Here is a 20,114-nt window from a genome sequence, read left to right as displayed (position 1 = left end):
GTACCCCACGGAGAGTAGGCCAGAGGACAATGCCAGGGTAAACCTGGGTAATAGATAGCAAGTTCCTTAATGTACTGAGAGTGAGGTAGGTAAGAGAAATATCTTTACTTCCCTTAACAGAGTGATGGAAATGTAGCTTACCACCACTGTAGTGGCTCTACTTAATCCGGCTTTGGAGAAAGAGCCCACAAAGTGTGTTACAGTGAAATATGGTTTTACCTGAGCACCTTGATGGCCGATTGTTTTATTTCTCGTTTACATCTACTCCCGCCTATTTTCAAAAAGGATTTGAGAAAGTGGAGGCAATCGTGGTGACTGAAATGGGGCCCAAAGTGCACATATGGCATATCTGCTCGTAAACTCCCTCTCCCCTTAAACACAGGCCCCACAGCCCAAGTACCCATTTCCACAGGCTGAGGAGAGACCTTTCTCATGGCCAAGGGTCTGCCGTAGACACAACCAGCAGGTATGGTCTGTCACAAAGACGCAATCGGGATCCCGGAGCCAAAAACCCAGCCCCTCCACCACCTCCTAGGCAAAACCAAGAGATGGACGGACTGCAGGCACCTGACGTATTGTCACTCTGATTGCTACCCTCAAGCAGTGCTCTGATTGCCCACCCTTTGCTATTTCACTTCTTCTATCTCCTTACCTTTTGTTTGAACAAATGTACATTTTTAAAATTGTTAGCTGAATACCTGTGACCCTTCTTAAAACAATAGATCTCGAGCAGAGATCCAGTGCCCCTGAGGCCAGTCAATAGCTCTGGGCACCCTTGGACCATTCCTTTTTTTTTTTTTTTTAATTTATTTTAATTTAATTTAATTTTATATATGTATATATTTTTATTTTTTAATTTTATTTAAATACAAGTTAGTTAACATATAGCTTAATAATGATTTCAGGAGGAGAATTTAGTGATTCATCCCTTACATATAACACCCATTGCTCATCCCAACAAGTGCCCTCCTTAATGTCCATCCCCCATTTATCCCATACCCCCCACACCTCCCCCCAGCACCCTCAGTTTGTTCTCTGTATTTAAGAGTCTCCTATGGTTTGTCTCCTCTCTTTTCATCTTATTTTTCCTTCCCTTCCCCTATGTTCATCTGTTCTGTTTCTTAAATTCCACATATGAGTGATATCATATATTTACTTTCAAAGGGATTTCCCATTTTCAGCTCAGAGCATTAAATGAAAGCAGAGCATCTCTGCCTAGATGAGGAAGTGTAGACACCTCAGACCAAGGGCCAGGGACAGTGATAATTTAAAGGGGCTGAGTTTAATGTTAAGGGTATAAGTCATTTGGAGACATCCACATCTGAACAGGGGAAATGTCAGAAGAGTTCAGTCATTAGTATCTCAACTCCCTAAATTCCCTGTGGTTTCAGTAGTAATTCTCTTGTCTATGACCACTAAAAGGTACAAGGTTCAGATATAATCCACATAGGATTTGCATCAGTACCAGACATGTTAAGCTTATCTGATAAACATAGTACAAATCACCAAATATAACTTTCTCAGAAAGGGCTATGCATGCAGATACCGAAAGTCTCTTTCTGGGAGAACCTCCAAGAGGATGAAGGGAACACTCAAATACCGTCTTGCTGGGCAACAGCAGGGCACAGACTCCTTGAGTACAGAGGTGACACTCTTTCTCAGGTTCCTATGTCTATCTTTTCTCACCAGACAGAAAAATCAGTGACTGTGTGGCTTTCTAGACTTGTTGATTAAGGCAAAGAACTCCAAACATGCTCATAAAGAATTCAGATGTGAGAACACTTAGATAAAACTCTCAGACCTGCTGAGAAATGCTTGTTAAGATCAGCCAACAAGAGAGAGTTCTCAGGGAGTCATAGCACTAAGGAAAAAACCACATTTCAGCCAATGACTTTCCAAGTCCTAAATCTGCCAATCAGAGTATGTGTAACATTGAGATTGCTGCTGGAGCCGTGTCATAAGAGCTTCCATGGTCGGGTGTGGAGTTCAAAACAGAGCCTTTCATCTGCAGAGATTTCCTCACAAAATGAGGTTCTGCTTGGTTTTCTGCAGTGGCCTTGGCCACCCAACTGGATCACCAACGTCCTCGCTGCTTATGTCATTGGCAAATGACAGTGTCGGCCTCCGATTAGGGTCTAGTTTTTTTCTCTCTCTTTTTTTTTTTTTTTTTTGCTTCCCTGAGTCATCTATCACCAGGCAGCATGAGTCAGCAATTTTCAGGTAGATATCTGCCCTCTTTAGTATCACATGGCATGGTCCTTTCTAGATTTTCACATTTTCCTGACAGTGAAAAAGAGTAGTTCCCATCATTGAGATGTCCTCTGATAACAGACCTCCTGTGAGAAAATTACAACATGCACTCATAAAGATATTTTGGCAGAAATACCAAGGTCTGAGATAGACGTGGTAGCTAAAATGAATATTCTACAAACGAAACAAAACCGAGAGTACCTAAGGTATAATCTCCTTGGTTTACTAACCTAAGTGGCAGAGCAGATCTTCATGCACGATGACTTGGTAAAGAAAAGATGCAGGAGGCCTTTTCGGTACAGATGCCCCCAGGGCAGAAACACACACACACACACACACACACACACACACACACACACACACACACACTGCCCTGTCTCAAAAAGCCTCAGGCTTGATTTTCACACGTTCCACCTGTAAACAAGTTGTGACTGCAGCCTAGCGAAATGACTCCCTGAGTCGAAATGACTCCCTGAGTCGCTGACCAAGTCGGATTGGGCCCACATAGAATCAGCACAACGTCCTTCCGTCCAAACCTGAGAGGGCTGGTGGGAATACTTTTTGTGCGGCAAGACACCATTTCCTCTCTGACCCGTTCCCCGAAATACTCACGAAGCAGGTGCCATTCATCTTGCTGAATTGTCTTGGTTAAATTGAAAGGAATGTTTCGTAAGCGGATTGGCTGAGAAAAGTGGTACTTGATGGCTGTGCATCGCTGTGCAATACCTTGAAGGAAATAAGAAATGCGATTTACTAGTCCGTGTATTTGTAATAGAATTCTGGAGATCTACAGCCCAATAATGTGTCCTGAACTGGGTTGAATGGGGGGAGGGATAGGAATCACCTGATGACTCTCAGTGATACAGGCAAGTCAGAGCAGTAAAAATCTAAAATGTGAAATAATTTTTTAAATCACGTGTCACTTGTGAATGTCATAAATTTGATAAAGATCTAAACTCCCCAAATTGTTTTTCAACGCTGAGTTTGTGTTAACCAAACGCAAAACTCCTCAAGGAAAAATGGCCTAAAAGTATACATGTGGTTGGGGGAAATCAGCTTAAAATTTTAAGTTAACCCAGATAAATTACATGTGTCTGAACTTGATCCAATCTCAAACTCTGAAACGGGCTGCATCAAAAAGTTCATTAGGAAGTGTGTTATTTGGAAACCAGAAGACATTATTCCATGAAGACAACCCTCTATGCGGTGGCTTAGGTGGTGATTCAGTCACCAGATAAGCCTCAAGAGCCTATTTAACCCCAGGGCAGCTGATGCATTTCCTTAATATAAATTTTACTGACCTAAATTCTGGGTCCCAAGAGAAAGAGTAGTATTAAAAGTAGAGAGGGAAACGAAAATTAGAGAGGAGAAAGAAAAAACTTTCCCTACCTTTTCTGGCTGCATGCCCAGCCCTAGGCACAATATTTTGAAATGAGCAAGTATACCCATTGACTTATCGTATCTTCTCCTACCCTCTCTCCCAACCCATGCTTTTATTGCATAAATAAATACGGGCTTATTTTTCCCCTAAAATCTTCTGAGTCCCATGATTCAGCCTGAATCCTATGATAACCCTGCAGCTACTAAAAAAAAAAAAAAAAAATCCTCATAGATGCAAATAAATGTCTAATTTCTGGAATTTAATTACTTATAGAAATAAAACTTTGGGGGGGGCACATAGGTGTCTCAGTCGGTTAAGCGTCTGACTCTGTTTCGGATCAGGTCATGATCTCATGGTTTGGTGAGTTTGAGCCCCACATCCAGCTCTGTGCTGACAGCTCAGAGCCCGGAGCCTGCTTCGGATTCTGTCTCCCTCTCTCTCTGCCCCTCCCTTGCTCGTGCTCTGTCTCTCTCTGCCTCTCAAAAATAAATAAGCGTTAAAAAATTTTTTTTCTTTAAGTTATAAAAAAAAAAAATGTACATTCCTGGATGGACCCCACCCAAGATATTCTAAATCAAAGGATTTGGGATGGAGCCAGGAACCTGAACTTTAACAAACATCCCAAGTAATTCTGAGGCAGGCAGTCCTTGAATCTCACTTTGAGAAACACTGCCCCAAGACTACCTCTGCTTTGGGGAAGATTTTTCTTTTTTTTTTTTTTTTCATCATGAAACCACCAATTCCCTCAAAGTTCGAAGCTCTATTTTTCTCCTTGTTTTTTCAACATGGGCCCGTGGCAGTGGTTCTGTGGTCTAAGGCACATAAGTTAGATGTTTACATAGAAGTCAGAAAACGCCTGTGCTTAAAAAGAACAAACAATCTAGGACGAGAATAGTAGCAGATAACATGCTGCAAATGTATTAATAGCTTGCATTTGTATTTTTCAAAACTGTCATTCCAAGCAGTATTCATCCTCTGGCTGACCTTGAGGCTCTGTAAAGCAGGGAGTGAAGGCTAAGGCAGAGCTGAAGACATGAACGACATCCACACAGAGCCCATCAGCAAACACTGGGACTTATTAGTTCCAGGCAGCTAAGGACATTTCTGTCCATTAGCTTCACACACAGCTGGTCAAGCAGAGACTTCAGGGGCCACATATGACAAAGAATAGAGACTTTATAGAATCAGTTAAGGAAAGACACTAAAGAAACCAACAACAACACCACCAAATAATAACAAACCCTGAGGAGGAAGAAGAATCTATTTTCTAGAGTTGCTACATAATATTTTTTTAAATACACAGTTTTCAGTAAAAAAGTATACAACATACAAAGAAACAAGAACATATGGTCCATGCATGAGGAAAAAAGCCATTCAGTAGAAAGTATCACTGAGGAAACCCAGATGTTGGACTTACCTGACAAAGACGTTAAATCAGCTGCTTAAAACATGTTCAAAGAACTAAAGGCAAGTATGAGAATGATGTCTCACCCTACAGAGAATATCAGTAAAGTGACAGGAAGGATAAAAAGAAAAAAAAAAAAAACAAGTGGAAATCCTGAACTTGAAAAGCACAATAAATAAAATGAAAAATCCACTGGAGGGGCAGAAAAATTAATCAGCAAACTTGAAGAGAAGTCAATTGAGATTATCCAGTCTGAAAAAAATGAGGAAAGAAGAGAAGAAAATAAACAGAGCCTCAGAGATCTGTGAGACACCATCAATTATATCAATGTCAGTATAATGGGAGTCGCAAGAAGGAGGAAAGAGAAAAAGGGGCAAAAAGAATATTTGATGAAATAATTGTCAAAAGTTCCCCAAATGTGATGAAAAACATACATCCTCACATCTAAGTTTGATGAACCACAAATAGGATAAACTCAAAGGGAGCCACACCCAGACACATCATAATCAAACTCCCAAAAGCTAAAGAGAACGTTTTGAAAGAAGCAAGAGAAAAGCAACTTATCACATACAAGCGTTCCTCAAAAGAGTAGAAGATGATTTCTCATCAGAAATTATGGAAGCCAGAAGGGAGTGAGATGACATATTCAAAGCAATGAAAGAAAGAAAATTAATCAAGAATTCTATATGCAACAAAGTCATCTTTCAGAAATGAAGGAAAAATTAAGACATTTCCAGCAAAACAAAAACTGAGAGAGTATGTCACTAGCAGACCTGTCCAACAAGAAATACTAACGGGGGTCCTTCTGGATGAAAGGAAAGTACAGTAACTGAATCTACATGAAGAAATAAAGAACATTTGTCAGGGTGCCTTGGTGGCTCAGTCAGTTAAGTGTCCGACTTTGGCTCAGGTCGTGATCTCACGGTCCGTGGGTTTGAGCCCTACATCAGGCTCTGTAGTGACAGCTCAGAGCCTGAAGCCTGCTTTGGATTCTGTGTCTCCCTCTCTCTGCACCTTCCCCGCTCTCTCTCTCTCTCTCAAAAATAAATAAACATTAGAAAAAAATAAAGAACATTTGTCAAGGTCATGACATGGGTAAACATAAAAGACAATATAAATGTACTATCTGTGCTGTAACTTTTTTTCTATTACCTGATTTAAAAGACACAAAACATTAACCAATAATTGTAAATCTCTGTTGAGGATCATACAATGTAATGTGTATGATAATAACCATGCAAAGGAGAGGAGAGGGAATGGAGCTACAAAGCAGCAAAGCTTTTATATACGAGTGAAATTCAGTTGGTATTAACCCAAACTTGATTGCTATAAATTAAAATGTTAATTGTAATTCACAAGGCAACTTGTGTGTGTGTGTGTGTGTGTGTGTATACATACATATATAATACATATTTAAAAGGTTACTAGAAAACATCCATTTAACACAGAAGAAGACAGTAATGGAAGAAAAGAGGAACGTATAGAAAACAAATAGCAAAACAGCAGACATAACTCCTCCCTTATAAGGAATTACATTAAATCTAAACAGATCAAACACTCCAATCAAAAGACAGAGATTGGCATTATAAATAAAACGTGATCCACCTATATGATGTCCACAAGAGACACACTTTAGATCCAAAGATGCAAATAGGTTTAAAGGTAAAGTACAGAAAAAGATATACCATGCAATCACCAAAAGAGAGATGGGAATGGTATACTAACATCAGATAAAATAAACTTAAAGACAAAAATTTTTACTATAGGCAAAGACATTTTAGAATGGTAAAAGGGTCAATCCCCTGGGAATTTATAAAATTATAAACACATATGCACCTACTTACCAACAGAGCCCCCAAAATACAGGAAGCAAAAACTGAAGGGAGAAATAGACAATTCAACAAGAATAGTTGAAGGCTTCAATATCCCACTTTCAAACATGGTACGACATTTAGAAGATCAACACAGAAATGGAAGATTTGAACAACACTCTAAAACAACTAGACAAAACACATCTATAGAACACTCTACCCAACCACAGCAGAATACACATTCTTTTTGAGTGCACATAGAATGTTCTCTACGATAGACCACATGTTAGGCAATAAAACAAATCTCAATATATTTAAAATTATTAAAACCATATGGAGTATGTTCTCTGACCATACTACAATGAAGTTAGAATCAATAAGAGAACTTGAGACATTCACAAATTTGTGGAAATGTAGTAACACACTCCTAAACAGCCAAGTGTTTAAAAAATAAATCACAAGAGAAATTTAAAAGCACTCTGAGATGAATGAAAACTAAATCACAGCATACCAAAATTTATGGGATGCAGCTAAAGTGGTGCTTAGAGGAAAATTTATAGCTGCAAATGCCTACATTAAAAAACAAGATGTCAAATCAATAACCTGTCTACATTAAAAAACAAGAAAAAGAAAAGCAAACTAAACCTTAAGCAGAAGAAAAGAGATTACATAATTACAGTAGAAACAAATGAAGTAGAGAATAGAAGAACCCAGAAAATAAGCAAGACCAAAAATTGGCACTAAGATTAATAAAATTGACAAAATTAAGATTAATAAAATTTAGTTAATCTAACCAAAATAAAAAAAAAAAGAAGACTCAAGTTACTAAAATCAAGAATAAAACAGAGGGCATTACCAATATGGAAATAAAAAGGATTGTAAGAGAATATTGTGAAAAAATTATATGCCAACAAATTAGATTATACAGATGAAATCTGTAGAATGACATAAACTACCACAACTGACTCAAGTAGAAATAGAAAATCTGAAAAGATCTATAATAGGTAGAGATTAAGGTAGTAAATAACTTATTAAAAATCTTCCAATGATGGAGTGCCTGGCTGGCTCAGTCAGTAGAGCATGAGACTCTTGTTCTTGGGGTTGTGAGTTCATGCCCCGTGTCAGGTGTAGAAATTACTTAAAAATAAAATCTCTACAATTAAAATCTTCCAGTGAAGAAAAGCCCAGGACCATACATCCTTACTGGTAAATTTTACCAAATATCTGAAAAAGAATAACGATCATTCATAAACTCTTCAAAAAAAAAATAATAGAATTCCCAAATCTTTCTAGGAGGTCAATATTACACCTGATACAAAAACCAAAAACATAACAAGTAAAGAATATTTCAAAATATTCTTGTGACTATTATATACAAAAATCCTCCACAAACACTAGCAAACTGAATTCAGCAACATATAACAAAGACTATGCATCATGACCAAGTGGGATTGATATCATGAATGCAAGATTGTTCCAACATGTGAAAATCAATTAATATAATAGGCCTTATGAAAAGAATAAAGCACAGAAACCACAAGATCATCTCCTAAATGCAGAAAAAGCATTTGACAAAATCTATTTGATGCTCACCCACAACCCTATGAACCAGATTAAAAAATAATAAGTATGATTTGCTCCATTAAGTAGGTAGAAAAATTTGAAGTTCAGAAACATTAAGCAACTAGCCTAAGGCCACAGTGCAAAGTAGTAACCAAGCTTTAACATATATGCTGTTATCCAAATTTTGTATACTAGTCACTCAGGAAAGTTAGAAATCCTTAATCTTTTAGAAGTGCATCTTAATTCTGTGGGTGGCTACAACGAGTTATTAAGCAAATTGTCAATTTACAGGGAAAAGCACATTTTTTTCGTTTTTTTTTTTTTTTAAGTTGGCTCCACGCCCAAAATGGAGCCCAATGCAGAGCTTCAACGTGCAACCGATCAAAAGTCAATGGCTTAACTGACTGAGCCATCCAGGCGCCCCCATTTTTTTTGGTTTAGTAACAACATGTGCTCTTTTGGAAACAAAACTTAATTGAGGCTTCTGTCTGTATATTACCCATACCTTTTGACAATGTTATTTGGAGACTGGATTGGCTCTACGGCTGACTCAGTGACTTCATTCTACCTGCATCTCACAGAAGCTGCTTCATGCTCAAATGGAGTGTGGACTGAGTAGAAACCGTTCTCTGAGAGCGCGAGGGGCTGGCCCTAGGACAGCTTCTATGCTAGGGAAATACACGGTTCCTTTTACATCACAGGGGACATTCTCAGGGCTCATCTCAGCCCCTTGCTAGGAACAGGCACGATCCCAGGAGGAAGAGCCACAGAAAGGAGGAAGGCAGCTGGCCAATGCTCTCCTGCTTCCCCAGGGGCATCCAGCATGTGCCAGGAGTGAGGTAAGCAGTGCTCACGTAGCCAAATTACCTTTCCTTCCCCGCTAGGCTCCCAGGCTAAATTTAAACTGCCAAGCGCTCTGAAACGAGAAGAGAAAGGAGGTGTGGAGAGTGACAAGGTCTGGACCGGACGGTAACAAGCAGTACTCAACAATCCCACTGATTGGGAGCCTGCTGGCAAGCCCAGAGCCCCTCAGCTGAGCTTGCAAGAAAACAGTCTACGGCTCCTGTGCTCCACTCCCTTGGAAGATGATCAAGACTCCAGGCAGAATTAGGAGAGAAAGTGGGAGTGAAGGACAGATCAGCAGCAGTGTCAGGGGCCCACATTAGCTGTTGTATTTCTTGTTCTTAAACTCCGCTGCTGTCTCAGAAAGTCAAATAGATTCGAAGGGGGGAGTATATTATTAAGGTCTGGCTCCTTACAGCATACGCTTTAAACTGACAAAATGAAACTTGACAAAAATCACACAGGAAAAGACCTGTAGCTGCTTGACAGCTTGCCAAAGACAAATTAGGTCCTTTTGATGAAAAGACATGTGTGTGTGTATGTGTGGATGGTGGTAAAGACTGAAGTTCCGTACGATGTTATGTTAAAAAGTGATACTGTGGAAATCCACAAGGAGGCATTAGCTTCCAATTTTTTCAAAGCCATGCATGCAAACTTTGAAATTAACTGGCTTTCTGGGTATAGACAGCAATGAATCTGGCTCTCTGAAAAGGAACACAAAAAGCATGAGCTCATAGTACCAGATGGCATCACACAATGGGGGGAAGAAACATGCAGAGGGTTGAAAAGAACAAGTTGTGATCTATATTTAGTGATTAATTAGCTTCTTAAAGGGCCAAGTAGAGCCGCTTTAATGATGATATAAACCACAGAAGAAGATACATAAATATACTGCACAGAGGTTAGGAATAGGGTTTATGGTCCGGTGAATATCTGTTGTTTCTGGTGCTTAGGGAGATGAATCAAATTCTAAGCTAAGTCACAGAAACTCATACTCAAGGTTAAATGAGAGACAAACAGCAGAAGATGCTGTAAAAAGTCACTAGGACCAGGCAATGATGTGGTGGCTAAAGGTCTTGCAGTCAGACAGACTTGGATTTGAAACCCGGCTGTGCGACTTTTGGCAAGTGACTTAAACTCTCTGAGCCTCTGTGCCTTCATCTGTACAAGGCGGGGGGTGGGGGTGGGGGTGGGAAACGGCAGATGCCTTCTGTGGTTATTATGAGGAATGAAAGAGGTCATTCAAGGACTTAGCATGGGACGCAGCCAGTCGAAGCACTCGATAAATGTCAGCATTTGGTTACGAAATATCTCCTGGCACTTGCTCACATTCACCATACAGAACTATTGCCACACACACAAGGAGTCTGCACCCCAAATGTGCATCGCAGATTAACCCAAGTGTACAGAGAGATAAACACATGCAATGGAACGCCTGAATGGTGGTCTACCCAATGGCTCTTGTGTTTCCTCTCCACTCAACGCTCAGTGCAAGACTCCCATCGCTACACTCTTGAAGAGCTGGCCGACTGGCCTCCTTGCCGCTCTTCTCTCCACCCTCCAACCCACCCTCTTGCCACTGCTGGATAAATCTGCTGTGGAAAGGTCTGGGGCCTCTGGAGCCTCAGCTGCCCATCTGTAATGCAGACTATGACAACCCTTAAGATTTTGCTCTAAGGGGCACCTGGGTGGCTCCGTCAGTTAAGTGTCCGACTCTTGATTTTGGCTCAGGTCATGATCTCGCGGGTTGGTGAGGTTGAGCCCTACGTCGGGTTCTGTGCTGACAGTGCAGAGACTGCCTGGGATTCTCTCTCTCTCTCTCTCTCTCTCTCCTTCCCCCTTCCCTGCTCACGCTCTTTCTCTCTCTCAAAATAAATAAATTAAAAAATAATTTAAAAAAACAAGATTTTTGCTATAATCACCCGCCATTTACAGTGCCATGCACTTAATATGTTTCTTTACATTGATTACTTACAAGTGGGACACAATTTTACCTCCCATAATGTAATTAGGTATTTATTGTAGAATTATGTACTTATTTTAAAATGAAGTACCCAGCACATAGTAAATGCCACCTGTTTATTAAATAGCTTTAATGCTGTGCCAATGTACCAACTTCCACACTTGGGCAAACAGAAGATGAGAAAATTCGTGGTCCCTGAGAGCAATAAAGCCTGAGGTTTTCATCATCTGGCTCTGTCTTGCCTCTACATAGTAACATACCATTGGCTTCCCCCTAATCAAAACCAGGCTCTAGGCCCTTGTCACTTATCCCCGCCCCCCACTTCACTTACTTTTACTGCAACTGGTCCCCAGGGCTATATCTCCACCACTCCCAGACATGTGCCTTGGCAGGGTCAGGCCCCTTTCTTCCTACAGCTATACAGCCATCACCTTGGAACCACCCCAAACCCCCTAAGCCCCCCAAGCCCAACACCTTCATTCAAAATGCCTTCCCGAAGGAACACAGCAGCCGTCGCAGCTCATTTCTCTTCCCTGGTGTTGTGATGTTAGGGGCTGAGCCTCACAATCTGACTCTGGATCATTTCCTAATAGATCAGAGAGTCTGCCTCCGTCGGAGTGTCCCGAGTTCCTTAAGAGCTGAGGTTGTGACTTCTTTCTGGGTCCTTGACGTGTAAGAGCTATGGCTAGCAGATGAAAGGGTGAGTGAACAGCTTGCACTGTTTCCTAAAACATTTCAGAGGCAACGTGGAATTCCATAACTGGCCCGTGGACAGAAAAATAAAGAACTCTTTTCACACCAGCTCTGCCGACACGCATCCCGGTCTGAAAGGAAAGATCCATCATGGGGTCACAGGGCAAGGGGGCTGCCATGTTCTCATCAGAGAGATTTCGTTTCAGAGGGAATCAGGTATTAAGCAGACAAAAGAAAACGTCTTCCTTGTCGCCTCCTTTAAGGGGTACGAACAGCCCTCACTGAGATAAATAAACCAAATACAGTGAGTTTAGTGCACTAATGCTGGCAATTTTAAGCCTCAAATGGCCAAAACCAGTCCTGAAGTCAAGCCCTGAGGGCAAACCCATCATCAGGTCTCCAGAGCTGAGAGGAGAGAGGTACAAAGTTAGTGACTGTGGAGTGGCACTGACCGGTGGAAATACAAGCCATATATAGAACTTCAAGTTTTCTGTGGCCATGCTACAAAAATAAATAGGCAAGAATAATTATCTTCTATTTTAATTTAACATAAAATCAATATTTTAGAAAGTATTAGTGGAATTTTTTTGAGTTTACTTATTTTTTTTAGTAATCTTGACACGCAGCATGGGGCTTGAACTCACAATCCTATGCTCTTCCAACTGAGCCAGCCGGGCACCCGTTAGTGAGATATTTTACATACTTTTTTCACACTAAATCTTCAAAATCTGCTGTTTTTCACTTAAAGCACAGCAAGTCTCATCCCAAGAGCTCAACAGTCTCACGTGGCTGCTGGCCACTGTACCAGAGAGAGGAAAGTTCCAGATGAAGGTGAACAAGACTCCAAATGAAGTAAAAGCAACTGAGAGCAAGTGTTTGATCTAGGAAGTACCTGACAGGTGTCAAAGTCGTTCTTGTTTAGACTCTCCATAACACACTACTTTGTTCTGCTACTCTTGTTTCTTATTACTAATGGGGAATCACCTCACTTGCGTGGAATTATATCTGTGTTCACTCTATATTCTCTCTCTTTTTTATTTTTTTTTAATTTTTTAAAATGTTTTTATTTATTTTTGAAGGAGAAAGAGAGACAGAGCATGAGTGGGGGAGGAGCAGAGAGATGGAGACACAGAATCCGAAGCAGGCTCCAGGCTCTGAGCCATCAGCACAGAGCCTGATGCAGGGCTCAAACTCACGAACTGTGAGATCACGACCTGAGCTGAAGTTGGACACTTAACTGACTGAGCCACCCAGGAGCCCAATTCCCTCTCTTTTTAAAAAAAAAAAAATGTTTATTTATTTATTTTTGACAGAGAGAGAGACAGAGAGGCAGAGGGAGAGGGAGAAAGAGAGAAGCCCAAGCAGGCTTCAAGCTGTCAGTGCAGAGCCCGACTTGGGCTCGATCCCACGAACCACAAGATTATGACCTGAGCCAAAATCAAGAGTTGGATGCTCAACCGACTGAGCCGCCCAGGTGCCCCTCTATGTCCTCTTTGAAGCAAGACACCTGGATTTGCATTCTGGCTTCACCACTCACTAGCTGTGTGTCCTCAGCAAACTTCCTAACAGCAGTTTCCTCAGCTATAATATATGGACAGGGGTAGTCCATCTATCCCAGAGGATTAAATGAGGCATTCATATAATACTGTTAGTGTTAGCTTCTATCACTATCGTTATTATATTTATCATTATTATTATTCATTATTATCATTATTCTGCTACTGCTACTTTTTTTTTTTTTTTTTACCTGAACAAACCCAGACAACTGGACTATTCCTTGAAGGCAAGACTCTAGTGAGTTCCTTGAACTGTAAACACATGATCTCTAGGGACCAAAGAGGGAGGATTCAGTGACAAGTCTGACAGATTCAACCTACTGCAGAGAGAGTAAACATCACCACAGGAAGTTGAAAGGAGGAGGGGAGCAGGGGAGCAAACCAGAAAGAACAGTGCTCAAACAAGCATGATCTTGTGCACAGGTAGCAGCTGTCACGGGGTTAAAGCAGTGAAAGACCGCTGGTTTGCTGAATCCATTTTTCAATTTCCTTTAGTGTAGTTAGTATATCTACAATAAAAAAAAAATAGAATTAAAAAAATCAAAACCAGGGATTCTCAGCTTCTCAAAACCGTGAGAGCACGCAGTTGGTGATTAGCTGGTAGGACATGGATTCACGATTGGAGATTAAAGACAGGATGTGATTTTACGCAGCTGATGGGGGATTTCAGCCCACCGGAGTGCTGTCTGCTTGTTTCTCTCTCCCTCCACTTTCTCCTCTCCTTCCTTTTACCTTCTCTCTCTAACGGGAGATGGTGAACCACAATGTGGAGCTAGGTTCCATTCTTTCCTCTCCATCTCAGAGCTGCCGATGTGGGCAAGGGAGATATGATTACGCCATTGGTGAGAAGGCGGACACAAGCAAGATCTGACACCTGTCCCAAACCTTGCTCCCTGGGCCCCGACCCAGGTGAGACCAAATACAGCCACGGGCTCAATGGACGTTCCAGCTCAGTACACAGTGGTATTTCCCTTCCCACGGGGGATGTCATGTTACAGGGACAGGCCAATAGTTGCTGCTGGTTACTCTTGCTCTGATCATGACCTGCTGACCTCAGAGAGATCGATACAGTCTGAACAAAACCTGTCTTAATAGTACACGAGTCTAAAGCTGTTAATACACACCTGAAGTTCAAATCTCCTAGATTCTGGAAGGCATCCGGTCGGTGTGGGAAGCAAACCTCAGCTTTATTCATTCACTCTCCAGTGTGACTTTTTTCCAGTAGTATGAACATTGATGAATATGACTTTTTTAATTGGAAGTTTAAACCTGCGTACTCTCAAATATCGGGACTTTTCTACATTTAGTATGTGCGTAGAAACAGCGGCACACAAGTGTGTAAAGGAGAATATTGTTTTTAGAACCAGCTATGTGACTTAGAGCAATAAACTCAACCACTCTGAGCCTCCCTTTCCTCATTTGTACCGTAGAGGTAATACAACCTCACAGAATTGTCATGAGGACCGAATGAGATAATATATATAAAGTGTCCTAACAGTGCCTAGTGCACAGGGACAGTGGTCATCCACGCCCTCTTCCTGCTGTCTTTGTAAGTAGCACCAGTAAAGTGTGAGTCCTGACCTGAGGGACTGCGATACTTGTAACCTCATCCTCACCTCCAGCATTTGGGGAAAAAATTAGGGGCCAAGGATCAGTCATTACCTTTTGCCATCAAAAGTCAATCATCTCCTCATTTAGTCTTTCTTTCACTCATTCATTTATTCATTTGTTCAACAAACATTTATTTAGCAAGTGCCTTCTAGACAGAAGACCTACTTTCTGAATCTAGACTATGGTTCCACAAAAATGCCATGACTCTGAAACAGGGAGGGCGGAAGGAGGGATGGAGAGATAGAGAGAGAGAGAGAGGGAGAGAAATCTCCCACATGCCACATGGGGACCCATAACTTCTGATGACGTTAGCAGTTTCCCAACTACTCAGAAAAGAGCAAGTTACTGGAGAAAGACTGCCCATTGTGGAGTGGGTTGGCAGTGTTCCAGGGCAAATTATCCTTAAAAACAATGCACTCTTGGCTGTTTCCAGGTGCCTTCATAGAGTCTTCCTAATTGAGCTACACTTTCAGAAGTTTGTTTCCTTTATGAAAGTGAACCCTGGATCAAGCTGAATTGACTAATTACTGGCGGATATGGAGATTAGGGAAGCAATGTTTGGTAGAACTAATTTATGGCAGTATAGACAAGGGTAATGGATCTGCTCAAACTGTGAAAAAATTTAAACGTATTTGCTACCATGAACAATGTTCTTATGTCCCCTTCACCAGATGGGCTGCTGGATTTATGATGAGACATGTCACAGATACATATCAAGATAAATGGAAACTGGGAGCCCTTTAGAGCCAGACTTCGGGATCTATAGAGAGCACCTGTTCTATTGCTGGCTCGATAATTGATAGAGTTGTACTCCTGGGCTTCGGTAGGCTATTGAAATCAATTTCAAAAAACAATATAAATTGATTGGAAACAATATTTTCAACTTTTTCGCAGTAATGATCAAGAATGAGCAACGACCGAGCAAACCTGACAAGTCCGATTTCATTTCCTTTCCCTTCTCCGGCCCCTTCATAGTCAGGTGGCCGGGAAGACACCAGAGACAAGAAGTGAAGGGGGACAAAATCTCCAAATTGAATGGATTATCCAGGATTCACTGCAACGTGAACAATGGAGGATGGCACTCACCACCTCCCAGCAGCAAGAATTTTATGGTAGGAAGAAACCACATCCCCAGAGCCTTTTGAGGCAGCGGCAAGGAAGATGAGAGTCCGGGCGGGACCCTCTTTCCCACTATTTCCCGTGTGTGCCGGTTCCTCCAGCAGCTCCACAGACACCCCTAAGTCATGGCATAACTCTGCAGCCAGGTAAGCACTGGTGTGGGACCACCAGAATTGCTCTGGTGTGGCCTACAGGAAAATGGCATAATCATGCTTTTATTTATCACGTAGCCTGTTACGCTGTGTTCAGAGTGTCTCATCACACATCCTCACAAGTCATATACGGACGACATTCTGTTCCTCTTACAAATAGGAAGAACAAGGCACACACCCCTTAGGTGGCCTGTCCCGATCCGTGAGGCCGAGCCCCACATCGGGCTCGCTGGCGTCAGCCTGTCGGCACAGACCCTGCTTCAGATCCTCTGTCCCCCTCTCTCTGCCCCTCCCCCACTGCTCTCTCCAAAAATACAAAGATTTTAGATAAATAAAGAAATAAGTAGTTGTGAGCATAGCTTACTGAAGGATTGCTAGATGACGCCAGACTCTAGGCTCAGAGCTTTGCTCACATGTCCCTCGTGAGACAGACTCTGAGGCTACCTCTGTTTTACAGAGGAGGAAACTGAGGCTCAGTGAGGCTAAACCATCTGTCCAAAGTCCCAGGGCTAACAGAGCTGGCATGGAATCTGTATCTCCTTCCAAAGCCAGTCTCAGATATCTTAACAGACCTTGTCAGATGTGAGCCACTAATGACTACACCTGATCGTGCCCAATTGGTCCCCTTAAAGGGACGAGGACAAAGCAGGCAGGCACAGCTGGACTTGTGCGTTGCTTTTATCCGCAGTATTATTTGTATGCTTCCATTTCCTTTGTTCTCATGCTGCCCTCTACCCACAAGGAAACAGAAGGAAATACTCGAGGAAACCACTGTCCAAACCTCTGCATGCACAGATTTCTTTCCCTGCTGGCCGAGCAGGCAGTCAGGTGCCTAAAACCCCGGAGGAGGGCTGAGAACAAACAGAAGGGGCACGGGGGTGCCTGAGGAGAGGGAAGCAGGTGGAGCACGGTGGCCGGGAATGAGGGCTCGACTGCATCTCTCTGTCACCCAGAGCCCCACACCTGAGCCCCAGATTGGCGGGGAAACACTCCAAACCTAGAGTGAGGATGGGAAGGGAAAATCTCCCCCTGGGCCAAATTGGAACCTCCATCCATTTGGGAATCTCTATGTGGGGAAAGAGGCCCACCCCCACGGCTGCACACTCCAAAGTGAAGTCCCCATTCTTCCTCCTACCACAACTCCTCACCCACCCACACAGCTCAAAGGGTCAAAACAACCGTCAAGTGCTTGGGCCCGAAATATAAAACGTACTTCTGGTCCAGTTCCAACGACAGCGTGCAGCGAAGCTGGACTTCTCTCTCTGACCACCTGTGCTTATCACATGCAGCCCCCAGAAGCCTCGGCGGAGGACATGGAGGGGACAAGATAACTCGCGAATGGTCCAGACCTGCACCTCACCACTGTGGCCTCGCATCACACACGAGCCCTGCCACGCTCCAGCCCACATCACATCAGAACATGCCCGCACGATGTTTCCAGCCTTAATTTTACCTCAGGCAGCCTGAATGACACAGACAGCCAGACAGGGGGAAAAAAAAAGTGCCAATAAGCAGTTTTGCTAAGCATCATTCCAATCCTCTGAGAATGCAGTGTTAAGAACCAGGGAGTGGGGGAGGGTCTATCAGAATCACAAAAATTAGAGATTAACGCTCAGTCCCCCAGTTCGCCCGGTGGGGCCACCCTCCCTCCCCCTGGGGAGGGCAGTGCAGACCCCAAGCCTCTTATCTGCTCCCCGCCCTGCCCCTGGGCCAGTGCTCAGTGAGGCCTCTGCCTTCAGCCACCAGCTCAGCCCAGAGCACAGCGCATTAGCATTCCTGACACTCCCCACAACCCAAGGGGAAAACTTCCAGCTGCCTGGTACTTAAGCATCACCCTCGGCACCATAAGCCTGAGCCTGTGCATAATTGACAAGGAATATGTTGATAAGGAATGGGACTGTTCCAAGTTTCTGAAGGATAACTAGGTAATTAAAAGGAAAACCTAATTTAAGAAAATCCTGAAGAATTTTTTTAAAACTCTCTGGCAACATCCTTTCTGGATTATTCTCCTTTGCCAGAAGACTTATGTTTTGCCTCTGTTGGGTTTTCAAAGCCTGGGGCTAGAAGTCTGGCGTTCCAGGGAACCCCACGGTTCTCAGCCTCCTGTAGGGGTGGGGGTGGGGGTAACTTTCGAAAGCCTTGGACTAGAAACGGAAGGGCCACCTTGGTTTCCTCGCAGGGCTCGGAATACCTGTTTCCCTAGTCTCAGCGCTGTGCCCAGGACTTAGCACAGTGCCCTCCGAGGATCCCGGTACCCTGGCCAGGAGCTGCCCCCACCTGTGTAGCGCAAGGCAAAAGGACCGGGAGAGCACCATTAATTGCCAGGGGCACAAATGTGCAGTGATGAAATCAGCCTCTGCCGATCGCCCTGCTTCTGGCTGCACGTCTTTGCTGCCTGGCCGGTTTCAGACCACGCAAACGAGTCAGCCAGCTGCCAAAGGACAACCTGGGGCACATAAAGAACATGTGGGGCTCTACAACAGTACCCCAAGAGGTCCATCACTTCCTAGTAGACAGCCTGGACTGGCCTGTCCTTCATTCCAGGCTGCCTCCCCATCCTGAAGGATGGCTCAACATCAAATTATGGCCCTACCACCTGACATCTTTATGAAATTCTCTGAGTCTTCGTTAACCTGTAAAATGGGGCTGGTAGTGTTGATTTCATAGGGTATGCCCAGGACTATAAAAGAGCAGGTACTTTTGTGCACGACCACCTTTAATCCACAGCTCCTGCGCTGCCTGACTGGGTCACATCTATCTCACATCTATCCAGCTCGATCTCTTGAAGATTTTGTCTAACCTCAGCTATTGGATGTGGGGATTCTTCCCCCAATCCAATTCTATCTATAAACTGGATGAAAACGAACAGAGGCCCTACCCTCAGAGAGCTTAGAGTCTAGTGAAAGACACTGGCGTTATTGAAATAATAGCACAAATAGATGCAACGTTGCAACTCAGACATGAAGGAGAAGCACACAGTTCCCTGAGACCATGGGACAGGATGCCTGAGCCATGAGGGCAGTCCAAGACGGCTGAGGTCTTGAGGATGGGCAGGAATATTCTCATGGGGCAGAAGGAAGGTCATGGACAGGACTTTGAAGAGTATGATAGGAAAAGATAGGATAAAATAGTCAGAGATGGAAAGGATGGGACTTGAGGTCCCTGGGTGGGGAAAACACTTATTCTGCAACAATGCTGGGAACAGGTGACCACAGCAAACCCCCTGAAGGCATAAGGTTCCTGTTAAGAATGTAACAGACACATTGGGGCGCCTGGGTGGCGCAGTCGGTTAAGCGTCCGACTTCAGCCAGGTCACGATCTCACGGTCCGTGAGTTCGAGCCCCGCGTCAGGCTCTGGGCTGATGGCTCGGAGACTGGAGCCTGTTTCTGATTCTGTGTCTCCCTCTCTCTCTGCCCCTCCCCCGTTCATGCTCTGTCTCTCTCTGTTCCAAAAATAAATAAACGTTGAAAAAAAAAATTAAAAAAAAAAAAAAAAAAAAAAAAGAATGTAACAGACACCTCCCACTCCCCCTGAGGTTTCCCTCAGGAATCTGACAGAAGATGGCCATAGACCACCCCTCCTACAATGGAAATGAGCCAATCAGGAATGGACAACACAGCACCTAAAACTATCAAGCCAAGAAGGGTAGAACCTGAGAAGGAACAAGTGCAGACCCCACTTGAGGGGAAGGAGGAGGGCATCAGACCCTTATAAAACAAGAACCCTCGCCTATAGTTCGCAGGCATTCACTTTCGAATGCCCCCTT

The 20,114-nt window shown here is 43.2% G+C and overlaps 1 protein-coding gene across 2 annotated transcripts in view; it reads right to left on the bottom strand.

Moving 5' to 3' along the window:
- TMEM178A (transmembrane protein 178A) overlaps positions 1-20,114 on the bottom strand; it is a 52,285-nt gene that overhangs the window by 11,519 nt on the left and 20,652 nt on the right. For both annotated transcript variants that reach the window (XM_086700440.1, XM_086700439.1), the window contains exon 2: positions 2,863-2,976. In XM_086700440.1, the coding sequence (XP_086556566.1) occupies positions 2,863-2,976 (114 nt within the window). The remainder of the gene's footprint in view (positions 1-2,862; positions 2,977-20,114) is intronic.

Source organism: Puma concolor, chromosome A3, assembly GCF_028749965.1.
Source record: "Puma concolor isolate L17-30 chromosome A3, mPumCon1.1.hap2, whole genome shotgun sequence".
NCBI lineage: Eukaryota > Metazoa > Chordata > Mammalia > Carnivora > Felidae > Puma > Puma concolor.
This window is presented reverse-complemented; position numbering and strand designations above follow the sequence as displayed.